The 23332-nt window shown below is 39.4% G+C and overlaps 1 protein-coding gene across 1 annotated transcript; it reads left to right on the top strand.

Moving 5' to 3' along the window:
- Positions 1-6579: 6579 nt before the first annotated feature.
- LOC121651772 (immunoglobulin superfamily member 21-like) lies at positions 6580-21744 on the top strand. Its single transcript, XM_042004186.1, has 9 exons — positions 6580-6759; positions 8297-8418; positions 10597-10715; positions 10865-10980; positions 13741-14263; positions 18527-18627; positions 19197-19389; positions 19465-19503; positions 20502-21744. The coding sequence occupies exons 1-9, from the start codon at positions 6580-6582 to the stop codon at positions 20582-20584; spliced, it is 1476 nt and encodes a 491-aa protein (XP_041860120.1). The 3' UTR covers positions 20585-21744.
- The last annotated feature ends 1588 nt before the right edge of the window (positions 21745-23332 follow it).

The following is a 23332-nucleotide window of genomic DNA, read 5'->3' as shown; positions in this document are numbered from 1 at the left end:
AGGAGCCCAGAATGGACAAACCAAATGTTGGCTCCAGAGGGGGTTTGTCTCCTTTTCGTTCTCTGATGAAAAGGTCGGGATGTACTGCTTAAATGTTTGCAAATACTTTGTATATAAACTATTGGCTGGTTTGTTTATTTGTGAACGTAAGTAGGCGACAAAAATATTTTTACTGAGAGATTTAACATGTTAAACACTCTGTACACAAATATAAAATATGTAAAATGTATTTATTGTAAAGTGACATATTTAAATTGAATTTTGGTATATAATAAATATTTAAACTATGTGTGTATTTGAAGCTAAATTTTAATTTTTCTAAAGAGACTGCACTATTTCACTCTTTTCTCCACTGTACACAACAGTTGGATGATTTAGGGGGAAAGAAACATGCATCACATGTGTGATTATATTTGGTAAATTTATCTTTGACTGCAGACTCGTAGCCACGGTGGATACAGTATTTACTTGTAAACTTATTGCACTTTTGAGAAATCAAATAAAAGATGGTATCGTTTATATTTTTTTCTATTTTTTACTGCATATATGAGTAAAAATATTTTAAAATGTATGAGTATTTAATGCAATAAATACATACCCATACATTTTGGGTATTTCACCCTGAGTGATATTAAAATAGAAGTAGCACTGAGAGGGATATGTTTGGAAAGATTAACAATGATAGTGGTGTGCAATATTCCTCTAATGTCTCCATCGCTGTTAATCTTGCTTAAAATGAGTCTAAAGAAAACTATTTTGAGTTGGGGACCAAAATTATTTAAGTACTGGACTTTGTCTAGAAAGGCCATGTGAGTGTAGCTGACTGCATGTGGCATTAACTTTGGTTTGTGTAATTTTAGTTGTGTTTCTTTGCTCTTTAAAGATTTCTATATAAACTCATCAAAACAAGTTTGGAAGTGCTATTTCAATCATTTATTTCTCAATTATAATGATACCAGCTGGTGTTGTATTATACATTGTTGAAAGCCTGATTAGTCGCCTTTACAATGAGGTATAACTTGTCTGGACTGGGCTTCTGTGGAATGAGCAACAAGACTAAACATGTGTCAACAAAAGTTTGTAAAATGTACTGTAATATATAAAGATAGACGGACGGACGGACAGACAGACAGACGGGTGGGTGGGTAGGTAGGTAGGTAGGTAGGTATATTGAATTATGTAAATACAGCAAGATGCCTCCAAACCTTCAGATTCAGAGCAAAATTGCCCTACTTACAAAATTACTTTTTTCTACCACAGAATTTAATTACGTCATTTCTGCCCTGCTAAATCTTGTCACTGCTCTTAATAAATCAGTGTTCTCTGACTTTCCTTAAATTATAAAATTGTACTCTAAAATGCATCTAAAGCATTTGGTATGACCCAATTCTACAACCTTCATACATCTATCATTTTACCACTGCTTCAGTGGCATTATGAGTATTTATTGAAAATACGTTACATGTTAAAATATATTAAACATATTTTATGTCATGCTTTTCATATGTCATATTGCTTTTGTGGCAAGATAACGTGTCTGTGATGTCAGAATGAGAGTTAGGGAGGAGTTTAGATATTCTAGTATGAGAAAAAGAGGAGAAGAGATGAAGAAACAAGGACTGAGCATGAGAGAAAAAGAGGACAAGCTAAAGAGTAGGAGATAAAAATGGAGTTTGGAACAGAGAGAGAGAGAGAGAGAGAGCTGCTGTAATCCTCTGACTATAAACCCGTGCAGCAGAGCGAAGCTGCCTCAGTGAGAAGGATGGGAGATGAAACGCTGCCCTCGTCCACTCCGATAACAGATGGAGCATCCGTGAGTCTGAGCTGCAGCACTCAGCAGGATGACCGGTCATCTCACCCTCTGCTGCCTCCTCCTCTTCACTCATACTCATTACTCAGTGGGTAAGTACAGCAATCAACTTCTGCAGGACACCTCTGCTCTGTTAAATCCAGCTGCAGAGAGGAGCTGGAAAAAAGCAACAGGTGGTTTTGGACCAGTCTGGAGGGGACAGCTCAGTGAGCTCACTGGAAATGATAGTTATTGTTTTTAGTATTTACCTCTTAGATGGTTTGTCTAAAGTGTTCAAACACGACTTCTTTTAACATCACATCCCACCTGCTTCACTACTACTAATTTATCTTAAAACTGGTTTATTTAAAACATCAGTTTCTTCACATCATCAACGCTGGATCAGCGGTAGTGTGATGAGTTTAATCATGCTTGACTGCAAGTCGTTACTAATTCTGCTTTTCATTCATTAAATGGTGTACAGGGTGTATGCAGATCAAATTTAAAGGGCCATACCAATGTTTTTGGATACTGGATAGAAAAAGAAAGAAAAGCTCTGAGTGAAATGTGCTTTATTGGTGCTGTGAATCACATCTGCTTGTGAGTGGTGCAGCTGGCTGTGGAAGGATTTCCTTCATGTTGAGCCACTTTGCTCTCACCTGTTGTTAAATCAAAATCAAGATCTTTTTTTTTTTTTTTTTATCATGGGCAGCTCTGCTTAAACCTTGCTGCTAGCACTACAGGCAGAATGTAAAAAAATGAATGCAGGGATGCCTAAACTGCCTTTAATATACCATAATGCACCAGATGAATTGCCTTAATCACAAGATAACCAAAACTTTCAACAACTTTTAACATTTTCTAGAGTGGTGACAGACAGAAATCAAAGTCTATTATTTTGACTGTGGAAACATACACAATCTAGACAGATATAAATGTCACCATCTGGATTTAACTAAGTAAATAGGTAGGAGCCTCCTATTAGATAATTACTGCAAGGGCAACCATCTTTAAGATGCAAAACATTATTTAACCCCAACTGATGCAATGAGTACCTGATCATTTCTTAAACAACCATGTGAAAAGACGCGTCCTGTGGTTGTGGAAAATATGTTAGTCTGTTTAAGAAGGGTCCAATCACTGGCATCAAGCAAAGAAAACATCTAAGGAGATGCAGAAACTTCTAGAACTGGGTGAAGACCTGTCCACTGCTTTTTTAAAAACTGGAAGGCTAGTGGGGAACCATCATCTCTCAGGAAGAAATGTGGATAGAAAAAAAAATCCTGAATAATCTTATTTAAGGAAAGTTAAAACATCTAACAGCTTGAAAGAAGGTACAAAATGCACATTTTAATTGTGTTTAAATATGAGCTTGAAGAACAACAGTTTAATCCAGAATAGTAATGGTGCAAAAGCTGTTTAAAGCCAGAAAAGTATTGGACTGTTTTGTTGTATTGCTTTTGTATTGTATTTTTATTTATTTTTATCTTTCTTGGGGGGGGGGGGGGGGGGGGGGGGGTGTAGGAGATTTGAATGACAGAACATGTTTGAAATAAAGCAATCTATTATGATCGGTGATCACTTAAACGTTTGGTGAAAACAAATGGAAGAAAAACAGCAGTAGAACTTAGGGCTATGTTTAATAGTGAAAGTAAGAGCATGAACAACGTGAAGAACAGCTGTGGAGCCATTAGAAAACCACTAATCAGTGACGCTAACTGGAAAAAAGGCTTCAATTTGCTAGAGAGCATAGAAATTTGACTCTTGAGCAATGAAAGAAGGTCATGTGGTCTGATGAGTCCAGATTTACCCTGTTCCAGAATGATGGGGGCAAGAAGAGAGACAGAAAAAGTGATGCAACCTAGTGCCTACTGAACTGGGGCCAGTCTATAATCTGGGGTTGCTGCAGTTGAATAATGAATAATAATGTGTCTAAATAATGAGGTCAGCTGACAACCTGAATATATTGACCAGGTTATTGCGTCAATGGATTTTTCTTTCTCCCTGATGTATGGCTATATTGACAATGCCAGGATTCGTTGGCTTCAAATTGTGAAACAGTGGTTCAGGGAACAGGAGACAGAGTTTTCACACATGGATTGGTCACCACAGAGTTCAAACCTGATCCCCATTGAGAATCTTTGAGATGTGATTGAAGATCTTGAAACACTGGATGGAAATAAATCTTAAGCTTAATGAAACAATGACACAGAGAATGCAGCTGCAATCAAAGCTAAAGGCGGTCCAACTAAATACAGTGTGACCTTTTTTTTTTTTTTTTTTTGGTGACTTTTTTAGCCATTAGAAGCAATTAAATATTTATGCATTCTGGTGATGTGACTTCATAGCAGGAGAAACTCATTTCTCATGTTACCTAATGTTGTCCGGTAATTTTCCCTTGGGGATAAAAAAGCCCATTGTCTGACTCTGACCCATATTGCTTATGGTAATCTGTACTCTAAAATGATTAAATGCTTGTGGCTGTTCAAACCACAAAGTGCGTGGATGTTAATCCCAAAGAAGAAATCACAGACTTTCTATCTATGATCTTAGAAGCTTCTCTCTAGATTCTTGATTATGAGTGAATCTCTCCTCTGGAGATCACACAGCTCATGCAGACCTAAGTCCTTCAACTGATAATGTCAGCTGTACCAGTGTGAAGGTGGACACCCTGCAGATAAAACCAGCCCAGCTGGTCTGATTACAGTGCTGTAAAAGCCCCAATATCAAGTAGTGATTGACTTTTAATAGGAAACCCTATGCCATGAGTCACACTGTGTGACAGGCATCAAATGAACTTGGCTACAGCATCATGGCTGTACGATGATGATGTGCTGAATTGCAGGAAACTGCAGCTGAGAAGAGCAAATGTTAATGTAACTAAGCATCACATTCATGCAAAGCACATTTTTAAGAGCTTAAAGACTTAGGAATGATTGCCCCATTTACTTCAGTGAGTATTATGTTTACTGGTTTGCCATTAATTTATTTAGGACTTAATCCCTCTGCAGTTTCTTTTCAATTCTGCATTCAGCATCCTGGTCTGGTGGTGTTTTCAGCTGTAGGACACATCAAGACTTCTGCTGCTACAAACAAACCAGATTTACTTAATATGTGGCTCATTTGACTTCCAGCTACACCATTCAGTTCGCTTTAGTTTGTACACAACAGCACCATCGTTGCATCAATTGATCAATCCATGCTACTTTAAAAGAAGTTGGTTTCTAGATGCAGGTAATAGCACCAATCACACTGCAACTGTATTTACCGCAACAAACTGCTTTATCTTTATTTTTTTAACTTGCCCAGCATCATGACAGCAGAATGATGTTCTAGCTGCCATGTTGTGCCAAATAAATTTGCTTTGCCAAGAGGATATACAGATATGAGGCTCCTCTTGATACTATAACGGCTCAGCAGATCAAAAACCCACAAAATATCAGAAACCTTATAAGATTTTATTATAACTCAGACAGGTGTATCTGTAAAGCAATGTCTGGCTCTGGCAGCTGGCTCTTCAGCGGAAATGATGAGCTCCTTACAGGAATCCTCGAGAGAGAGCTGCAGGCGACAGGTGAACAGGTGATAATTAGGAATGCAAACTAGTTGGGTTTTATTATGACGAGAATCTCCAGTAGTTTTCATTTCATCACATCTGCCATACTTCGTGCAGCATTGCAGCAATAGAACTGTTTTCATAGTCTTTTAACTTGTTGCTTTTACAGTGTGAATTCTTTCATCTGACAGTCGGACAGAATCATTCCCCACCATGGGAGAAATTTATGTAAAGCAGAGCAACTGTAGAGCCTCATCTTCTCCAGCTACGACAACATAAGGACCCATATATTACATACTTCAAAATTTCTCCTCAGAGGTTAAACTGTTATATTGCCGTTTCTGTGCTCGGCACATTAAAGTAGGACAAACGCCATAATCATCCACAGCCCATCCTAAGCTGATCAGGGGCAATGATATCACTTTCCAATATCTATTTTCACCAACCTTAATCTCATTTCAAAATATGCTTTCTTCACTTAAATGATTGCTTTCTGTTGTTTACCAAGGACGTTATGAATCAGTTAGATTTTTTAAATTGATTCAGCTTTATTTAGATATGTGTTAATCTCTCTTCCACATTGTTTGCATGTCTGGAGAGACCCGAGCTGGGCAAATGACTGGCTCTTTGGATGCAAAGCTGCAGGGAGGATTAAGAGGAAAAACATGGGAGAAAAATAATCTGTAGGCAGGGTGACGTCACGTACTACAGGCCAGCATTGTGGAGGTGAGGCTAACTGTGATGACAGAAGGCTTTCCAGCATTGCCCTGCCTCTGCTCTGCAAGGTGCCTTTGCTCCACATCCACATGCTGGAGGGCAGCTCCAAATATCAGTTCGCTCCACACCAACTTCACACATGGTGAAGACTTCAGGACTGAGATCTGGTTTACCCCCTTACTAAAGAAAATATAAGAGAAAGAAAACATTTTCTTAAATATTTTTCATTTATTTATTTATTTAATTAGGACATTAAAGGTTTATGATCATCAGTAAAAACATGCTGATGTAAACATGCTGGATTATAGCAAAGAATACTAATTTCCATCTGTAGTCCCCAGGCAGGTAAGAAGATGGAATTAAAATAACACCATACAGGAAAAGATAAAACAATAAAATACAAACAAGCATACTACAGAGATGGACGATAAAAGAATTTAAAATTATCTCGGGTTTGATGTTTCTTCACTAGGAAGTGATATCCTTTAACTACATTTTTAAACAAGTGGAATTCTAAATGCTAAACTACCCGTTTTTACTGTATTTTGGATTAATCCTGTCCTGTGTTGTTCTGTGTTCGGCAGGTTATTTGACCGTCTCCATTGAGCCTCTTCCTCCTACAGTCATTGGAGACACAGTCACGCTCAAGTGCAACTTCCAAACAGATGGAAACCTCCGAGAGATTGTGTGGTTTCAGGTGAGCCCATGGGTGTTTTGAGAATAATGTTGACATCAGCAGTGACACAATGATGTTTAACAAGTAAAACTTACATCTTTACCCACTGCAAGCATTAGTCCAGAAGACACAAAAATCTTTTTTATTCTCAGCACGATAAATCCAGCTTAAGTAAATACTGCTTTAGGGTGGAAAATTTGAAAAAATGCGTTCACATGTGAATAGGTTTCAAAGGACTTAAAGAGTCCAAACTCTTAAATAAAAAATAACCAAACTCATACAACTCCTAAGGGATCTAATAGAATCTGTGGGAAACAACCCAGTTCACAAAGATCCCACCCCACAACCCACAGGTCCAAAAGGATATAATGGTAATTATTACCATTACCACATTACATTTTACAGTATGGAGTGTCCAACTGGGAAATTGTATTTTTTTGTATTATAAAGGAATAATAAAATGTTAAAAAAAAAAACATCATGTCTCCATTGATGATCTCTAGTTCATTGGGTAGAATGGTCCTCTTGTAGCATGAGGGTTGCCGGTTCAATCCTCAGCTTGTCAAGCTCATGTCTAGGTGTCCTTGAGCAAGACACCGAACCTGATGGGTCGTGGTTGAGCACCTTGCATGTGTGAATGTGTGTGTGAATGTGATGCATATTGTAAAGCACTTTGGGCATCATTGCAGGTACAGTAAAAGTACTATATAAATACAGACCATTTACCATTTCCAAATCTCCTGTTGAAAACATGAAAAACATTTTCTGGTTTCCAAACTGAAACATTCATCTTCATAATGACCTTCCACCACGGTTTCAGTGTAGAAAACATGTTCTAGACTTAAAAATACAGTTTACCTGTTAGAAGCTGCAAAGCAGTAAATAATTTTGAATCCATCAATTACTTCATGTAAGCTGAGCTTGAAATCATTGTGTGTTGAAAATAAAACCAAGATTTGTTAAATATTGCTTCTAGTTTGCTTATAAAACTCCAATGTTGCATTCTGATTGGTTAGAGCTATTTCAGTGGGATGAGGAGGACTTATTTAATATTAGGGTCTTTGTTAGTGGCCATTATGTTATGGCTGATTGGTGCTGATCAAATTTAAATTTGATGGCAGAAGTGTGCATGAGAAATGTGTTTCAAACTGTGTTGCAACAGATTTAACAACACACACTATGTTGTCCTATGTTTTATTTGTGTTAGATTTTCTCCAAATCAGAGTCAAAAGAATTGAACAGAATTGTGACTTTTAAAAGAGAATTTGATAAGTTCTATTCAGGTTGTTATAGATGGATCTTTGATCTCACTAGACTATTGTTTTATAGAACTTTAATTGATGCCCACAGGAATGTTTCGATCCGATTAAGAAATTAGAATTGATTAAAAACTAGCTTATTCTAACTCATTAGAAATGAGAGTAACCAGATTTACTCTTGCATCTTTATATAAATGCATGTATGAAACATTTCCACAGATAGGGCTCATGACTTATTTCTAGATACTTCACTTGCTGTATTAGAACTTGGCAAATTCAAGCCTAGGATTGTGATGCAGGTCATGGAAGGAGGCAACGCCAAGCAAAAAATTTTCACCTATGATGCCATGTACAACACCAGTTACACCCACATGGAAGACGGGCACAGACGAGAGGATCTGGTGTACCAGTCAACAGTCAGGTAAGAGAAGATTAGCTCATTTGTTCATTTCTGAAGGTTTACACTGGGGAAAAGGGTTTGAAGGAGACCCAGCAGGCACTTGCAAAGAGTAGGCCTATTGCTGAAGGGATGGCACATTTTTACATGCTGTCTGGCTTATCTGCAGATGCATTATTATCTTAAAAATCACCCTAAGCCAATAAAAGGACTGTATTTAGCGTGTGCTGTGAGGAAAGAATTAAATGAAAAGTGAGCAAAAGCCATGAGAGGATGCCAGATGGGGGGCAGCAGTGGCTGGGATGTGATTTTCTGGCTGAAAAAGTAAGCGCTAACAGTTAGCCGCCATCCACCAAAACAGGGCCAAAAGAGCAGACCAGCTGACAGCATGAACCAGCCTTAATAATACCACCCTTCTGCTCAGCTGAGGAACCTCCAGCAAACCTCTCCCCACACCCTACTGCAAAAAATGGCTATTTTACCAAGTCTTACAATCTTCTATCTGACCAAAAATCTTTTGATTTTGTTTTGAGAGCAATATACTAAGCAAGAGCAGAATGTGGAAGATCAATCATGACATGATTAATCATGCTGAGAGAAAATATTCTCACAAAAAACTGAAATCAAAGGAAGATTAAAAAATGTTAGGGGTGGGACTCGATTAAAAGAATTTATCTAATTTATTAGAGGCTTTGTAATTAATTAATCTTGATTAATTGCATTTTAATCGCATAATATTTGCCCCAAAAAGCAATTTTTTTTTTATTTAAATGAATTTTAGTGGACGACTGAATCAATTAATCTTAAAATAAAGCTCTGGTTATGTCTGGAAAAATGCATTTAATTGCATTTTAATTAAAAACAGTAGAAAAAGCAATAGAAAATAACCCTTTTAACAGACCTAAAGTTAAGAACCACTCCAAGCTCTGGCTGTTATCTAATTCAGAGTCTACAACATGTTACAGTACTTGTAACTTTAAAGGTTTTGTCCACACTCTTTATTTATAGGCATTAATATCTGACTGTAAGCCAGGACGGGATCAGCCAGTGGCAACTGTGCACGTTTCACTATCGTTCTGGTCATGGAGGAGACTTGAACATCTCCTGCTGCAGCTGGGACTGCTGCTCAGGGCCAAGTCTATGCTTGAAACTAGAATATCAACAAATACTTAAAGTGTAAAATTGTTTACTTTTTACATCCTACAATGGTTTTTTTTACAGGCATATTAAGTTAAATCATATAACTGAGACACTGCTTGAGATCATATTGTATTTTTAACATCCAGACTAGTTTTGAGGCTTTTTTTTTCTCCAATAAAGAAGTTTGAACGAGTGTTTTACAACTATTTTTAATACATTTTTAACTATACTTTACATTTTTCATTGTGAAACCAAAACTACCAAATTTGTTGCTTCTACAGCCACTCAGACACAATTAGTTACTACCACAAGCAACCACAGTTTGCAGTTATCAACCCCAACACATTAGCAGCTTATCTTCATGTAACAATAGGAGAGTATGTAAGCATAATTTCAACGGTCTTTGCGGCAAATGTTTTCTTCTTTCACTGGCACTTTACCACACATCCTACATCTGAACCTATTAAGACATGAGCATGCAGAAAAATGTTTATACTTGAAGGACTGAAAGACAATATAATCTGTATTGTTGTGTAGCTGCAATGAGTATCTTTACCAAAGATGGATTTTTGTAAACTTTGCTGTGGTGGTTCATTGTGCTTTTCGCCTTCATATTTTGGATCTAATTCTAGCTTGAACATGTATTGTACTGGATTTGAAGTGGCATCATGGTTGAAAACAGCACGTTTGTCAAAGGTATTGTGTTTTTGTTACAAGCTGCAGTGATTTCCTGCACCAACGGTATCACGAATCACCATCAATCATCTTCCCGTTGACTCTACAATTCAACCAATCAGAAAATACTTCTAAAAGAAGAAATAAAAGAAATTAAAAGGGGGGGGGGGGACTTTATCAATCCTTGAGGGGATAACATTCTTGTTTTAGGAGATGGAGACAAGAATATAAAATCTTGAAATAGTTACAATTATTTGAAATTATAATGGATGCAAAGCTAATCTAGAACTACCCCATATTAGTAATGATATGACTGGAAATGATAGTGGCAGGTCCACTTAAAAAGAAATCATCCTGTTAAAAATTTGCAACTGTGCATTTGAACAGACTTCCAGAGGTAAAGATGGATGATGATGGCCTGTATGAGTGCCACGTGGGCATCTATGACAGGAGTTCCAGAGACAAAGTGATTCTAGCATCCAGCAGCATCACGCTCACTGTCATCGGTTTGTATTCATTTTTATTGTGCTCTCATTCATTTTATTGGCCATATCAGATGGTGGATGTGAAGAGAATCATGCTTACCTGTAGCAGATGACAATTCATCCAACTGTACTCAAATCATTTCAATGATTTCTTTGTATTTTCTATGCAGTACCTCCCAAGTCTATCTCCGTGGAGGTGGCCAACAGCCCAGCTCCATTCAGCCGTTACGAAGCCCAGAACTTCACTCTGGTCTGCACTGTTAAAGGAGCAAAGCCAGCTCCTGTGGTGAGATGAAGCTGTTTTACTTGTGGTCTCTCCTGAAGAACTTAGTCCCAACAATCAAATTTGGGCCTCAGCTTCATTTGATAAGAAAGTACACCTCATGAGCTTTCTTTGGAGTAATTTTTGATCTTGGAAAGAACTCTAAAACATAACAGGATGTCTGATAAAATGAAAAGTGCTGGTACCTTCAGTGCATAATCAAAATGGGAACATTGCTGGATTTGAAATGTTAATGCTCACACTCACATACACTCACAAACAAATACAGCCTGAAGCTTGAAAATTTGAAATGAAAAGCAATTTCGAGCTTTGGGCTGTACCCCTTATGACCTCTGTGGAGAAAGTATTTGGAATTATCATCAGAGGATTAGAGAACAGCTGCATATGGTGACAGAATGAAATCCAGGGAAGAGTGATTTCACTTGTATGAATGATTAATAATTTGCAGTAGATGTTCACATACTTGAAAAAACACCCCAGAGAAGTTCAGCCAAAACTGTCAGAAACAGAAGCTCAGCTAAATGCTGGCTTCTGGAAGTGAATGATGCATGATGAAATTTTTTGTTTGTTTCATCTTTCTAAATCAGTTCTGATTTCAGCTTGTAGGACAACAAAGTATGAAAAATGTCAGTGGGGGCAAATAATTCTATAACATGTCTGAATGCTACATAGAGCCAGAAGCTAATAAGGGAGAAATCTCACTGTAGTATTTTAAATCAACTGGCGGCTTTTTAGACAGTTACGTAGACATCTAGCTAACATCATCTCCCATCCAGATGACATCAGTCATAGCTCATGAAGAGAGGCATATGCACATTTAGTTTATGCACAAATAGCTCAATTTACCTGTAGTCTAGAGCTCTTCCTTGCAAGACTTTTTATTTATCTACCTGGCAACTATGAAGTCACAGTTCCTAGATTTCCTTTTATGGTCAAATTGTCCAGGTGCAGCCCAGATAAAATGTGCACATTATCCACAGCAATGAATGAGTTCTTTTTTTTTTTTTTTTTCTTTTTTTTTATGATGTCCGCAAGAAGCCAAAAACGTGTGTATTATTTAAGACATATTTACATTTAAAGTTTATCATTTTCTTGCTATAATAGAAGCTAGACACTCAGATCTAAAACTATAAAACTCCTAGACAGTTTCTACCCCCATCAAAGTCATCAGTCCAAAACATGAAACTCCAATGGGATTTTGTTACGGCCCGTGCATGTCATAGACAGCTGTGGCCGTTTATGTTGTGATTAGGGGAGGCAGAGCGCTGTCCGGAGTGGCTAAGGCCAGCGCCTTCGTCCCTGCCCCTGTATGACTGGCACTCCTCTGGATCAGTCAGGCTGCAGCCTACGGGGAAGCTCCGGCTGAAAAGGCTGCAGCCGAGGCAGGTCTGGAGGGGGAGAAGCTAGAATGGCTTCGGCCGCTCTCCCCCTCATGTTGTGCACCGTGTGTGTGTGTGTGTGTGTGTCGCGACTACCTCCCTTTCCACAATGGGTGCTTTAAGTGTTTAGTTGTGTTAAGTTTACTTTGTGGTGATTGTTTTAGTGCTGGGCTAGGTTAGTGTAACAGATTTACATCCACAACAGGTGAGAAGCCCGTCCGAGACCATGAGAAGGGAGAGGCACCCCCACTGTCTTCACAATTTTGCACAAACATCAAGTTACTCTGGTCTCTCTGCACTGCAACTGCCTTCTCTCCTTCCCTTTCCTGTTGCGAACTGAAACATGACTGTGTGAGAGTGGATAACGAGTGAGTGTAGGAGTAAAAAGTTAAATTTGAGGCTGAGATAGAGAAAATTCATTCTGAACTTCCAGTTCAGATTATATGTTAAATTAAATGAAAGATGTTCAGTTAAAAGAGGACGTTTGGTCACCCTATTTCAGTTCGAGCACCATGGGTACATTGAGTGAAAAGGACGCTAAAGGGGCTAACTTTACTTTATGATGCTACATTTGATCACTGGGGAAGAAAGAAGTCATTTGTTGCTGCTACAACCATTCAGAACTATAATTTGCATTTACCAACCCCCACGCTTTACCTATTCTGTATTAGCAGAGGTCATTAGCAACTTAGCCCTGGGTAACAATGGTGAAATGTGTAAGTATGTAAATAAAGCCTGCATGTATGTTAAAAAGTTCATCTGTTCAACATTCAATGGCACATTATTAGAAACTCTTCATGGCTATCTGCTACAAGTTATGTATTTTGGGTTGTATTTGAAGGTATACTGCCCAGTAGTCCATCTCTGTAGCTTTGTGATGTGAGACGCGTCTGCTGATGTTATTTAAGATGCTATCAATAAATCACTGGCATTATGTCAACGTTTTCTGTAGGCAAAAGAATTTTTATTAAGGATTCACACCACTGCCATGCAGGCAACGATGAATATAAATCAGAATCGATTGCAGAGTTTGACTGGATAGAAAAGCCGGTCAGTAAGGGGAATACTGGAACCTTGTACTCAGGGATTCAACAAAAGTAGAGCTTTTAAAATGTTGGAATCAAGAATTAGATTAAAATTTGATGATAATCATATTGTACATGGCTGTTGAATGAATAGACACTTTCATTTTCTTGTGTTTTAAACATAAACTAAGTTTGACAAAATGACTAATCCTATTTCATATCAGAAAACAGGGAGTTTCTATGTATAAGACAGAGAAAAGGCACCAGCTGGGACTGCATATCGACTGTAAAATTAACACCCACTGTGGATGCTTCCACACTTCCTGCTGATCCCAGTTGCCTTTGTCTCTGTTTTTCAGGTGTACTTCAAACGGGATGGCGAGCTCATCGATGTGTTTCCAGCAGTCCAGTCTTCATCCTCAGTGGGATATCAAAACAAGGGCTCTGGTCCAGACAAGACCTCGGCAAGGAGTCCGGCAGGACTGTGGAGTTCCCAAGTTCTCACCAAGGCAGATCTTGATGACACCAAACTCCAAAAGTCCCAGTCCCTTCTGGAGCAAGAGGAGAAGTCTACCCAGCTCAGCCAAAATGGCCCAGATGCCCTCCAACAAGAGGAAGAGGAAGAGTCCAAGTTAAAGCCTGAACCAACCACAGAGGTGATTCCTGAGACAGTCGTGAGCCGAGAGTTTCCTCGTTGGGTCCAAAGCAGTGACCCACTCTACTACTTCCAGCACTGGCAGCAGGCAACAGGTGATGGTACCATGGAGGTGAAAGCGATGCTGACCTGGAGCCTCAACCCCCAACTGGACAATGAGGCTCTGTTCAGCTGTGAGGTCAAGCACCCAGCTCTGTCCATGCCCATGCAGGCCGAGGTCACACTTGGTGAGTCATGCACACCCATCAGATGAGCTGAGATAACTCTTCACAAAGTCTGGAACTGTTGAGGTAGTAAAGGTTCCTACAGAAGTTGGATTCTGTTAAAAAGTAAAATGTGAATCATTACTACCCAACCAGGAAACTGTTGCCCAAGCTTAACTTCTAAAATTGCCTACATTCAATAAGTGTTTTCCAGGATTCCCTCTTCCCTTAAAACAACGTAATGGCTGCATTGCAGCACTTCAAGCTTCAAACCTCCCTGCAGTCAAAAGTCTAGCTTGTTTAAAATTCTGTTGTAGCAGTTGCCATATTTTCCATGCCTTGTTGTAGCCATGCAAACATTTGGACCCACTGTAAAAACAGATCAATTCCACTGAAAGGCCTCAACTGTTAGACTAGTGACCTGACAAGTGATACAGGTCTGTGCTGCTTTAAACTTTCAAGATTTAGTTGTCCTGCAAAGGACAACCCCACAGATTATATGTCAAAGTAGGTTTTATGACCTGAGTCAAAAATATTCTTTTATATTTATTCATTATTCCGTCATTATTCTTTTATAGTCATGTGAACATGTGCATCTAAACTTTACTGTTGACACATTACTTAAGCTGGGCACACATAAACATTTTCGGGCTGTTTTTGTCCCGATTTTCCCACTTTCGGACCAAGGACGGCAAACAGCCGATTATCTTAAGTCTTATAAGATTATCCTATAAGATTATCTTGTGGTCCGAGGTGTGTTAAGAGCAAATTTGTTCTAATAATTGGCTATGAAACGGGTCATGGCTGACATTTGCAAGTATTAAACATGGTCAATGTTCATGACACAAATCTTCCGGTGTGTGGGGAAAGCCGACGACTTCAGAGTCATGACTCTGTGGATTGTGATGTGGAATGGAATGTAGCCAATCACAGAGTTAGCTGACTGAAGAGCAGAAAACCAAGCACTGACCCATGTAGATTAGCGGAATCAGACGACAGGCATTTTCAGACTTTTTTTTTCCAAAGTTTTGGATTTTTCTGTTAATAATAGTCCCAGGACCACCCTTGTCTTGCATGTCCTCTTCTATGTTGGGTGTTATGTTGTGCAGTTGTTGCTATGGTTCTTCTTCTTGTTTCTTTGCGCGACATTTCTGGCTCAGAGGATGAGATTCTAGATCAGCTGCGGGACAGAAGCACACCACACACAGTACAATCAAAACTGTTCAATGCCTGATTTTGTATCTCATGTGTGAGGGTTATAACAGATAAAAAATCTCTTCTGATTTAGAAAATCCTTATATGTGTACCCATCTTAAGACAAGCCCCACAACAGCACCTTTTAACCCCTTAATGCAGAGCCTGGCCATGGATGTATAACAGCTACTGTGAAGGTCCTGGATGACGTCATCACAGCGCTAGACTCTAAGCAGGTCTGCTTAGCCACCTTTATCGACCTTGCCAAGGCCTTTGATTCAGTTGACCATAAGATCCTTCTACGAAGGCTCTCCAATATTGGTCTGTCCACCTCCTGCTGTGACTGGTTCTCCAGCTTCCTTTCTGACCGTGCCCAGTTGGTGAAAGCAGAAAATATTATGTCAGAACCATTCATTATCTCCAAAGGTGTGCCTCAAGGGTCTATTTTGGGCCCCACCCTTTTCTCCATTTACATCAATGACACAGATAAAGCTGCTGGCAGCTCCCGAATCCACCTGTACGCTGATGACACCATTTTGTATTCAGTCGGCCCCTCTCCACAAGCTGCAGCAGCTGTTCTTCAACTCAGCCTCACTTCAGTAGAGCAGTCCTTCCACAACCACAACCTCCACCTTCGCCTCAACTCTAGTAAAACAAAGTGCATCCTTTTCAGTGGGAAAACTGGTGCCGACACCCTACCAATACTCACCTGTTTAGACGGCACGGCTTTGGAATATGTCACTTCCTATAAATACCTGGGCATCTGGCTGGATTCATCTCTGTCATTCATCGCCCACATCAATAATCTTCAAGCCAAAATAAAAGCCAGATTAGCCTTTCTTTTCCGTAATAAAGCCTCTTTCACCCACGCAACCAAATGCACTTTAGTCAAATTGACTTTACTTCCAATTCTTGACTATGGTGACATCATTTATAAAATGGCAACAAGCACAGCCCTTAAAAAATTAGACACTCTCTACCACTCAGCCATAAGCTTTGCCACAAACGCCCCTTTCCACACCCACCACTGTGATCTCTATAAATTGGTGGGCTGGCCCTCCCTTCACACCCGGCGACTCCATCATTGGTTTCTTTTTATTCACAAGTCAATCTTGCACAAGACACCTTTCTACCTGTCATCTCTTCTCCACTTCGCTCACAGCACTCATCACACCAGCTCATCCGAATTTATTAAGCTCATTACTCCCAAAACTTCCACTGTTTTTGGCCGTAACGCCTTCCACTTTTCCGCTGCAAATGACTGGAACACACTGCAGAACACTCTTAAACTTCCATCTCTGATATCTGTTTCCTTGTTTAGACAGAGACTTCAACAGATTATTGTCGACACTTGTTCCTGCTGACGATGCTGACCCTCACTTATGCTTATCTTTTCACATAGATCTGTCCCATATACTGAAACCTACTCCCTCCCCCCTTTCATTTTTATATATTTGTATTTGCTCTGTGTTGTTAGGTGTAGTTTTTTGTATTGTTGTATTGTGGTTCTTGTGTATGCACAGTTGTATGTATATACGTTATTTATTCCTGCTGGGGCCTCTTGGCCAGGTCATGTTTGCTAATGAGAACTGGTTCTCAAACATTTTTACCTGGATAAATAAAGGTTAAATAAAAATAAAAATAAAAAAAAAATGTATCTACATTAAAACAAATTAAATTAAGGAAAAATTCAGGATCAAAATAACAAAAAGAAGAATACTGGAATAAAAATTCAAATAAATATCAAATCAGTTAATAACAATTAGTAAATAAAGATAAATAATACATTAATAATGTAAATACATAAATAAATACATAAATAAGAGTGAATGAAAGGAAGTAAGCAAATTGAATACATGATTGTGATAAAATAAATAAATAAATAAAACAAAGGCCAGAAGTGGTATGTCGCAAAGTTGTGACAACAGGCATCAAGCGGTTAATGTGACTTTATTGTGTTTAAGGTCAAACTGTGATTATGTCTAACCCTAACCAAGTAGTTTTTATCCTGAACTTAACCAAGTAGATTTAGTACCCAACCAGGAAACTGTTGCCTAAACCTAGTCAAGTAACCATAATGGCTAGACCTGTCAAAAATGTCTAAAGCAACAACTAACTAACTAAAAAGAAACCTGAATGAAAAGAAAAAATCAAGAAAGTTGTTTTTTTTTAATGGTAATGAACTTGCACTCTCTTAATTTTAGTCTGCAACACTCTTCCACCTCCCCTCCAGCCCCCTTTCTAGGACTTTGTGCTTGATCATAAGAAAACACTTTGTCAGTTAGTGAGAATATATGGATGAAATGCAGACTCACAGATGGAGGCAGGAAGAGGTCAGAACAGCCTTTATTTTAGCCCTTACAAAAAATGCGCATTGATAGGAAAACCAAGGAACTTGGTGATAAAAACTAGAAGCAAAGTAAGGGCAGAGGCACAAGACTAACCTTCTAGACCAGACAAATGACAAACAAAAGAACAAATTTCTATACTCTCTCTTTGAACTGATGATTAATTCCTGATGGAGTGAGTGGCTGGATTTATTCACTACAGCAGGAATTATGTGTGTTAACTAATGCACAGCTGCTCTGAGCTGCCAACATTTAACTGTGATGATTTAAACCCTGTGGTCTGACACACTGTGTGTGTGCGTGTTGTTGATGGCACCACATAATGAAGGCCAGCTGAGGACATCATTCCTGAAAACAAAACAAAACACATAAACCGCAGTGCAGCAAATAAAACATGAAGACCAAACACATCACATGACTTGGTAAGAAAATACAAAAACACCCACATACACAGACTTTAAGTTACAGGTAGTTTTAATACAAGTGGAAGTTGGACATATTTCTATTATTTCTAACACAGCTAGTTAGATAATGACAGCAGACACTCAAACAGGACATTGATGAATTTAACAAGAACCCATCAGGATAATCCTGATGATGGAGCACAGCATGAACTGCAGCTACATGAAACGGATGTAGACCCATGCTCTGTGTTCAGTGCTCTATTCTATTCTGCCTCTGTTGTGATTCACACTGAACCTGGCGTGTTCTAGTATTCCAACATGCTGTTTTACTCTTCCTGCAGCTGCTCCCAGAGGACCAAAGTTAACCATGACGCCCAGTAAGGCCAAAGTGGGAGACACAGTGCGAATCACTGTCCAGGGCTTCCAGCTTGGACCTTCTGCAGTGAGTTTCTGACATACAGCCTCTTTGAACCAGAAATTCCACTACAGAAAGAAACGGATTTAAAAATCAAATCTCCAAAGTACTTTTGAAGTGTAAAACGAGGTTTCTGGATTGAAGGCTTTACTTCCAGTGAGCAGCTGGTTTCAGTTTCTTTCTGTTCACTTTTAAATCCAACTTCCATGTTGTCACATTGTGCTGCGAAGATGTGCAGCATGCTAAATCTCTTTAAGAGCGGCTTTTTTTTAAATAGATTTGTGTTTAAATGGTGTTAAAATGCTTCAAAGCAGGTTGCAGGACTGCAGAGATTATCACTGTTGTTGCAGTTTCTTAAATAAGCAGATTAGGACTGATCTGAAGATGCTCTCATGTTCGTGCACATGATCCATTCTGAGAATATCCCAGCCGTAAAGATTAAGGCCTCCCATCTAAAAATGTTATAGGACAAGACATGTTAAGAGCTGAGATGAGATCAGCTCTACTACTCTGTGTTTATGTAGAGTTTTCTGAGCAAAAGGAATAATGTCAACCTAAAAATCTAAACACCCTAAATCCAAATCTTGTTTGCACAGACTGAGGTCTTCCCTGAGCCCATGTTCACCTGGACCAGGGTCGGTGGGAGTTTGCTGGATGGCACAGAGAAGCACGATGGGAGGGAGCTGGTGCTGGAGAGGGTTCCTGCTGAGCTCAATGGGTCCATGTTCCGCTGCACAGCACAGAACCCACTGGGCTCCACAGACACACATACCCGCCTCATTGTGTTTGGTGAGTATGTGTCTGTTTGATCTTTCAGTGCCGACTCCACATTCACACACTAAACTTTGGATTTTTTTCCTACAGATAACCCAAGGCTGAAAAAAGAGAAAGAGCATTATGTAGGTAAGTTCAGTGTCAACATGTGTGTGGTAATAAATCTGAGAATTACTACTAAGTAATCAAACTCACCATGGATTATTAGAGGTTAAATTAGGACCAACACCTGGTAGTAATTACCCAAATTTCGCTGAGGACTCTCCAAAGGGATTAATAAAGTATTTCTATTCTATTCTAATGCATTACTACTACTGTTAGAAGAGAAATTCACTATTGCTATATTCTGGTACAAACTGTGTGGCCCTGTGAGATGTGACGCTAAAGGAGTATAAATATAAAAGAAAACATGCAGAGCCCCAAAAAACACCACCAAAAAAAAATCTGTCTCCTTTAAGAAAATAAACAAAACTAAGTCCAGTTTAACCTCTGTCAGGTAAAGCATGTCACAAGTTTACCACGACTATAAACAGCATCCAGTGAAGCATTCAACAGAAGGTCCATCTCAAATTTATTTGTATAACACATATAAAAAAAACAACCGACCAAAGTGCTACACAATTTTAAGAATCAAAGGAAAAACAATAAAACATTTATTAATAAATAAATAAATAAAATGAAATAATAACCCAGCTGTCCAGGGTGTACCTGCCTCTTGCCTGCTAATTGCTGGGATAGCTCCAGCTTCCCTGCAACTAAGCGGTACAGATAATGGATGGATGGAAATATTAACCCTGATACTAGTGCGGTGCCTCATTTGAGAGGGAGCTTACTGGTCACCATGGTTACACGAGTCTATTTCATGTACAAATTAGGTAAAATTAGCAAGAAAATAACCTTAAACATGAGATGCAGAAAACAGAAAATGTCTGGACGGACAAATATTGTCACCCATGCAGGCATATAGGTGAGATGTGGTGTAAATGCTACAATATGAGCATGGTAGGGTTGAAGTAGAACAACATATAAAAGTATATAAAACTGAGTTTTACCCATGTAAAGGTCAGTTTATGGCACTTATTGGGGGGCCAGTTATAATAAAACTGTTGCATCCTGTTTGTGTGCAGCCATCAACGCAGGTGCCCGGCAACACTCCATCCTGTTAAAGTCCATCCTGCTGCTGCTGAGACTCACCTGCGAGCTGACATGACCCGAGACTCTGCAGATCCCAAACCAGCACTGTACCCCACCTGCTAGTAGTTGAACCTCCATCAGGAGAAAAGACACTTATCGCTGATCCAGCATCAGACTCTGGGGCCCCCACATGCTGAGATGCTATTGGAGGATGATGATCCTGCTTGTGTAAGGTCTGGCCAATCAGCATAACCAGATCTCATGCTGATCCTAGACCAGATGGCTCCTCCTGTGGCGTCTATAAAATGAGAGGTTTCATTTCCTGAACCGTGACGGTCTCATCACTGCTTCTCTCCACAGTCTCAGAACACCACGACAAAGTTCTTCTTCTTTTGCTCCTCTGATGTGCACAGATACTGAAGCAGGATTATTTACCCTTTTTACTTCAGGGGCCAGATGCATATATCATGTGTACACCCAAAAACCCTTTAGACCTTTTTCTCCACACACACTGGGATTTTTAAAGTAAGTATGGGGAAAAGGTGCACACATCATGCATTGCTCAAGCTGTGCATACACCCATTTTAGGAGAATTTAAGCTTGATGTGATGAGCTGGAGGCATCAGAAACAATACAGCAGAATTTGCTCCTTTGTATGATAATGCTATTTTCTGACTTTGATTCTTATTATATTTTATAATATAGACTTTAATTATGGTGGCTTTAAATAGCTGCAGCTGTGTGTAACAGTCTTTATGAGGATGGCAACTCTGAAGTTGAAAAATGTCACCAAGGAGACACTGAGAAGAAATATGTAGACATTGTTCTGGTGATGGTCAGCTCATGTGCTGCTTAAGGCTTCCAAAAACTCTTTTTATGAAACAGCCAACATACCATTATACAGTATTTACATCTGCACCTACCTCCTGATGATTCAACACACACAGAAAGGCTTAGGTTTATTTCTAAAGATGACAGACACCTGAACCCAAACTAGGAGTTGCAGCCAAAGGTTTTGTCTCTGAAGGGTCCTTTACTCTGAACCCATCTCTCCTTATACAGTTTTTTTTCCTTACTGCTGCTTAATGGTGATGCAAACACAAGCCAATGATGAATTAGAGTGTCTGCATACATTAATGAATAAAGGTGTGGTGTAAATGAGGATCCTGCATGTAGGTATAGTTACATGAGGACTGAGTTTTGCTTTGTTTTTAAATACATACACTTTATTATTCAGTAGAAAACAATATAAGTTTTATGCATCTGGACCCCGGACTGTGTAGATGACTCAGTGGTTCCTTGTTTAAATGAGACTGTGAAGAATTCGATATATATATAATGTTTGATGAGAAATTATTAAAAGATGTGGTTAAAATAAAGATGTCTACACTTATAGCTTCTTTTTTTACAATATGATTCTAACACATAAATATATACACTCACCAGCTACTTCATTAATTACACCCATTCAACCACCTGTTAACACAAATATCTAATCAGCCAATCACACGGCAGCAACTCTATACATCTAGTCATGTAAACGTGGTGAAGACGACATGCCGAAGTTCAAACTGAGCATCAGAATGAGGAAGAAATGGGATTTAAGTGGCTTTGAACGTGGCATAGTTGTTGGTCTGAGTATTTACTGGGATTTTCACACACAACCATCTCTAGGGTTTCCAGAGAATGGTCTGAAGAAGAGAAAATATCCAGTTAGCAGCAGGTGTCTGGACCAGAATGTCTTGTTGATGTCACGTCAGAGGAGAATGGGCAGACTGGTTGGAGATGATAGAAAGACAACAGCAAGTCTAATAAGCACTGGTTCCAACCAAGTATGCAGAACAGCATCTCTAGACACACAAGTCCAACCTTGAAGCAGATGGGCTACAGCAGCAGAAGACCACACCGGGTGCCTCCTGTCAGCTAAGAACAGGAAACTGAGGCTACAATTCACACACACTCACCAACACTGGACAATAGAAGATGGAGAAACGTTGCTGGTCTGATGAGTCTCCATTTCATCTCCACAATCAGATGCTAGGCTCAGAATCTGGTGGAAACATCATGAAAACATGGATCCAGCGCTTCAGGCTGCTTCTGGTTTAATGGTGTGGGGGAGATTTTCTTAGTCCAATTGGTCCCCTTAGTACCAACGTGGCCTGGTTTAACCAGCACAGCCTACCTGAGTATTGTTGCTGACCATGTCCATCCCTTTATGACCACAGTGGAGCATCTTCTGATGCTACTTCCAGCAGGATAATGCACCATGTCACAAAGCTCAGATCATCTCCGCCTGCTTTCTAGGACATGACGATGAGTTCACTGGACTCCAACGGCCTCCACAGCCAACAGATCTCAAGCACACAGTTGCTGCACATATGCAGCAACTGTGTGATGTCATCATGTCAATATGGAGCACAGTGAGTGTATAAAGATGTTGAGGTTTGTTCTGAAACCAGCTACTAATTATTGATAGTATATTTTGTTCATACTCACTGTAAGAATATGATTCGTATATTCACCTGTAAGCAGACTGTTTCGGCACCTTGCTGTTTTACTGATCCCAGCTCTGTGACCACAGATATGCCTTGACCATCGAAGTGTAGTAACTGGGTAACAAAAAAAGTGATGTAACCAGGAGCAACAAGTGTGTCTCACTAGTTAAAACCAAATTGGACAATCAGGCTCTGTTCGTGTAGCTGAATAAGGTTTGAGATCAGGAGATGGAGTCATCCCTGGAGCACTTTGCTGGTTCTGGTCCCGGTGAATTTGATCCATGCAGCCGCATACAGCCAGCTTAGCTGCATTCATCAGTTTACTGAAT

This window comes from Melanotaenia boesemani, chromosome 13 (assembly GCF_017639745.1).
Source record: "Melanotaenia boesemani isolate fMelBoe1 chromosome 13, fMelBoe1.pri, whole genome shotgun sequence".
NCBI lineage: Eukaryota > Metazoa > Chordata > Actinopteri > Atheriniformes > Melanotaeniidae > Melanotaenia > Melanotaenia boesemani.
Note: the sequence above shows the minus strand (reverse complement) of the source record. Positions and strands in the feature narration are given on the sequence as shown.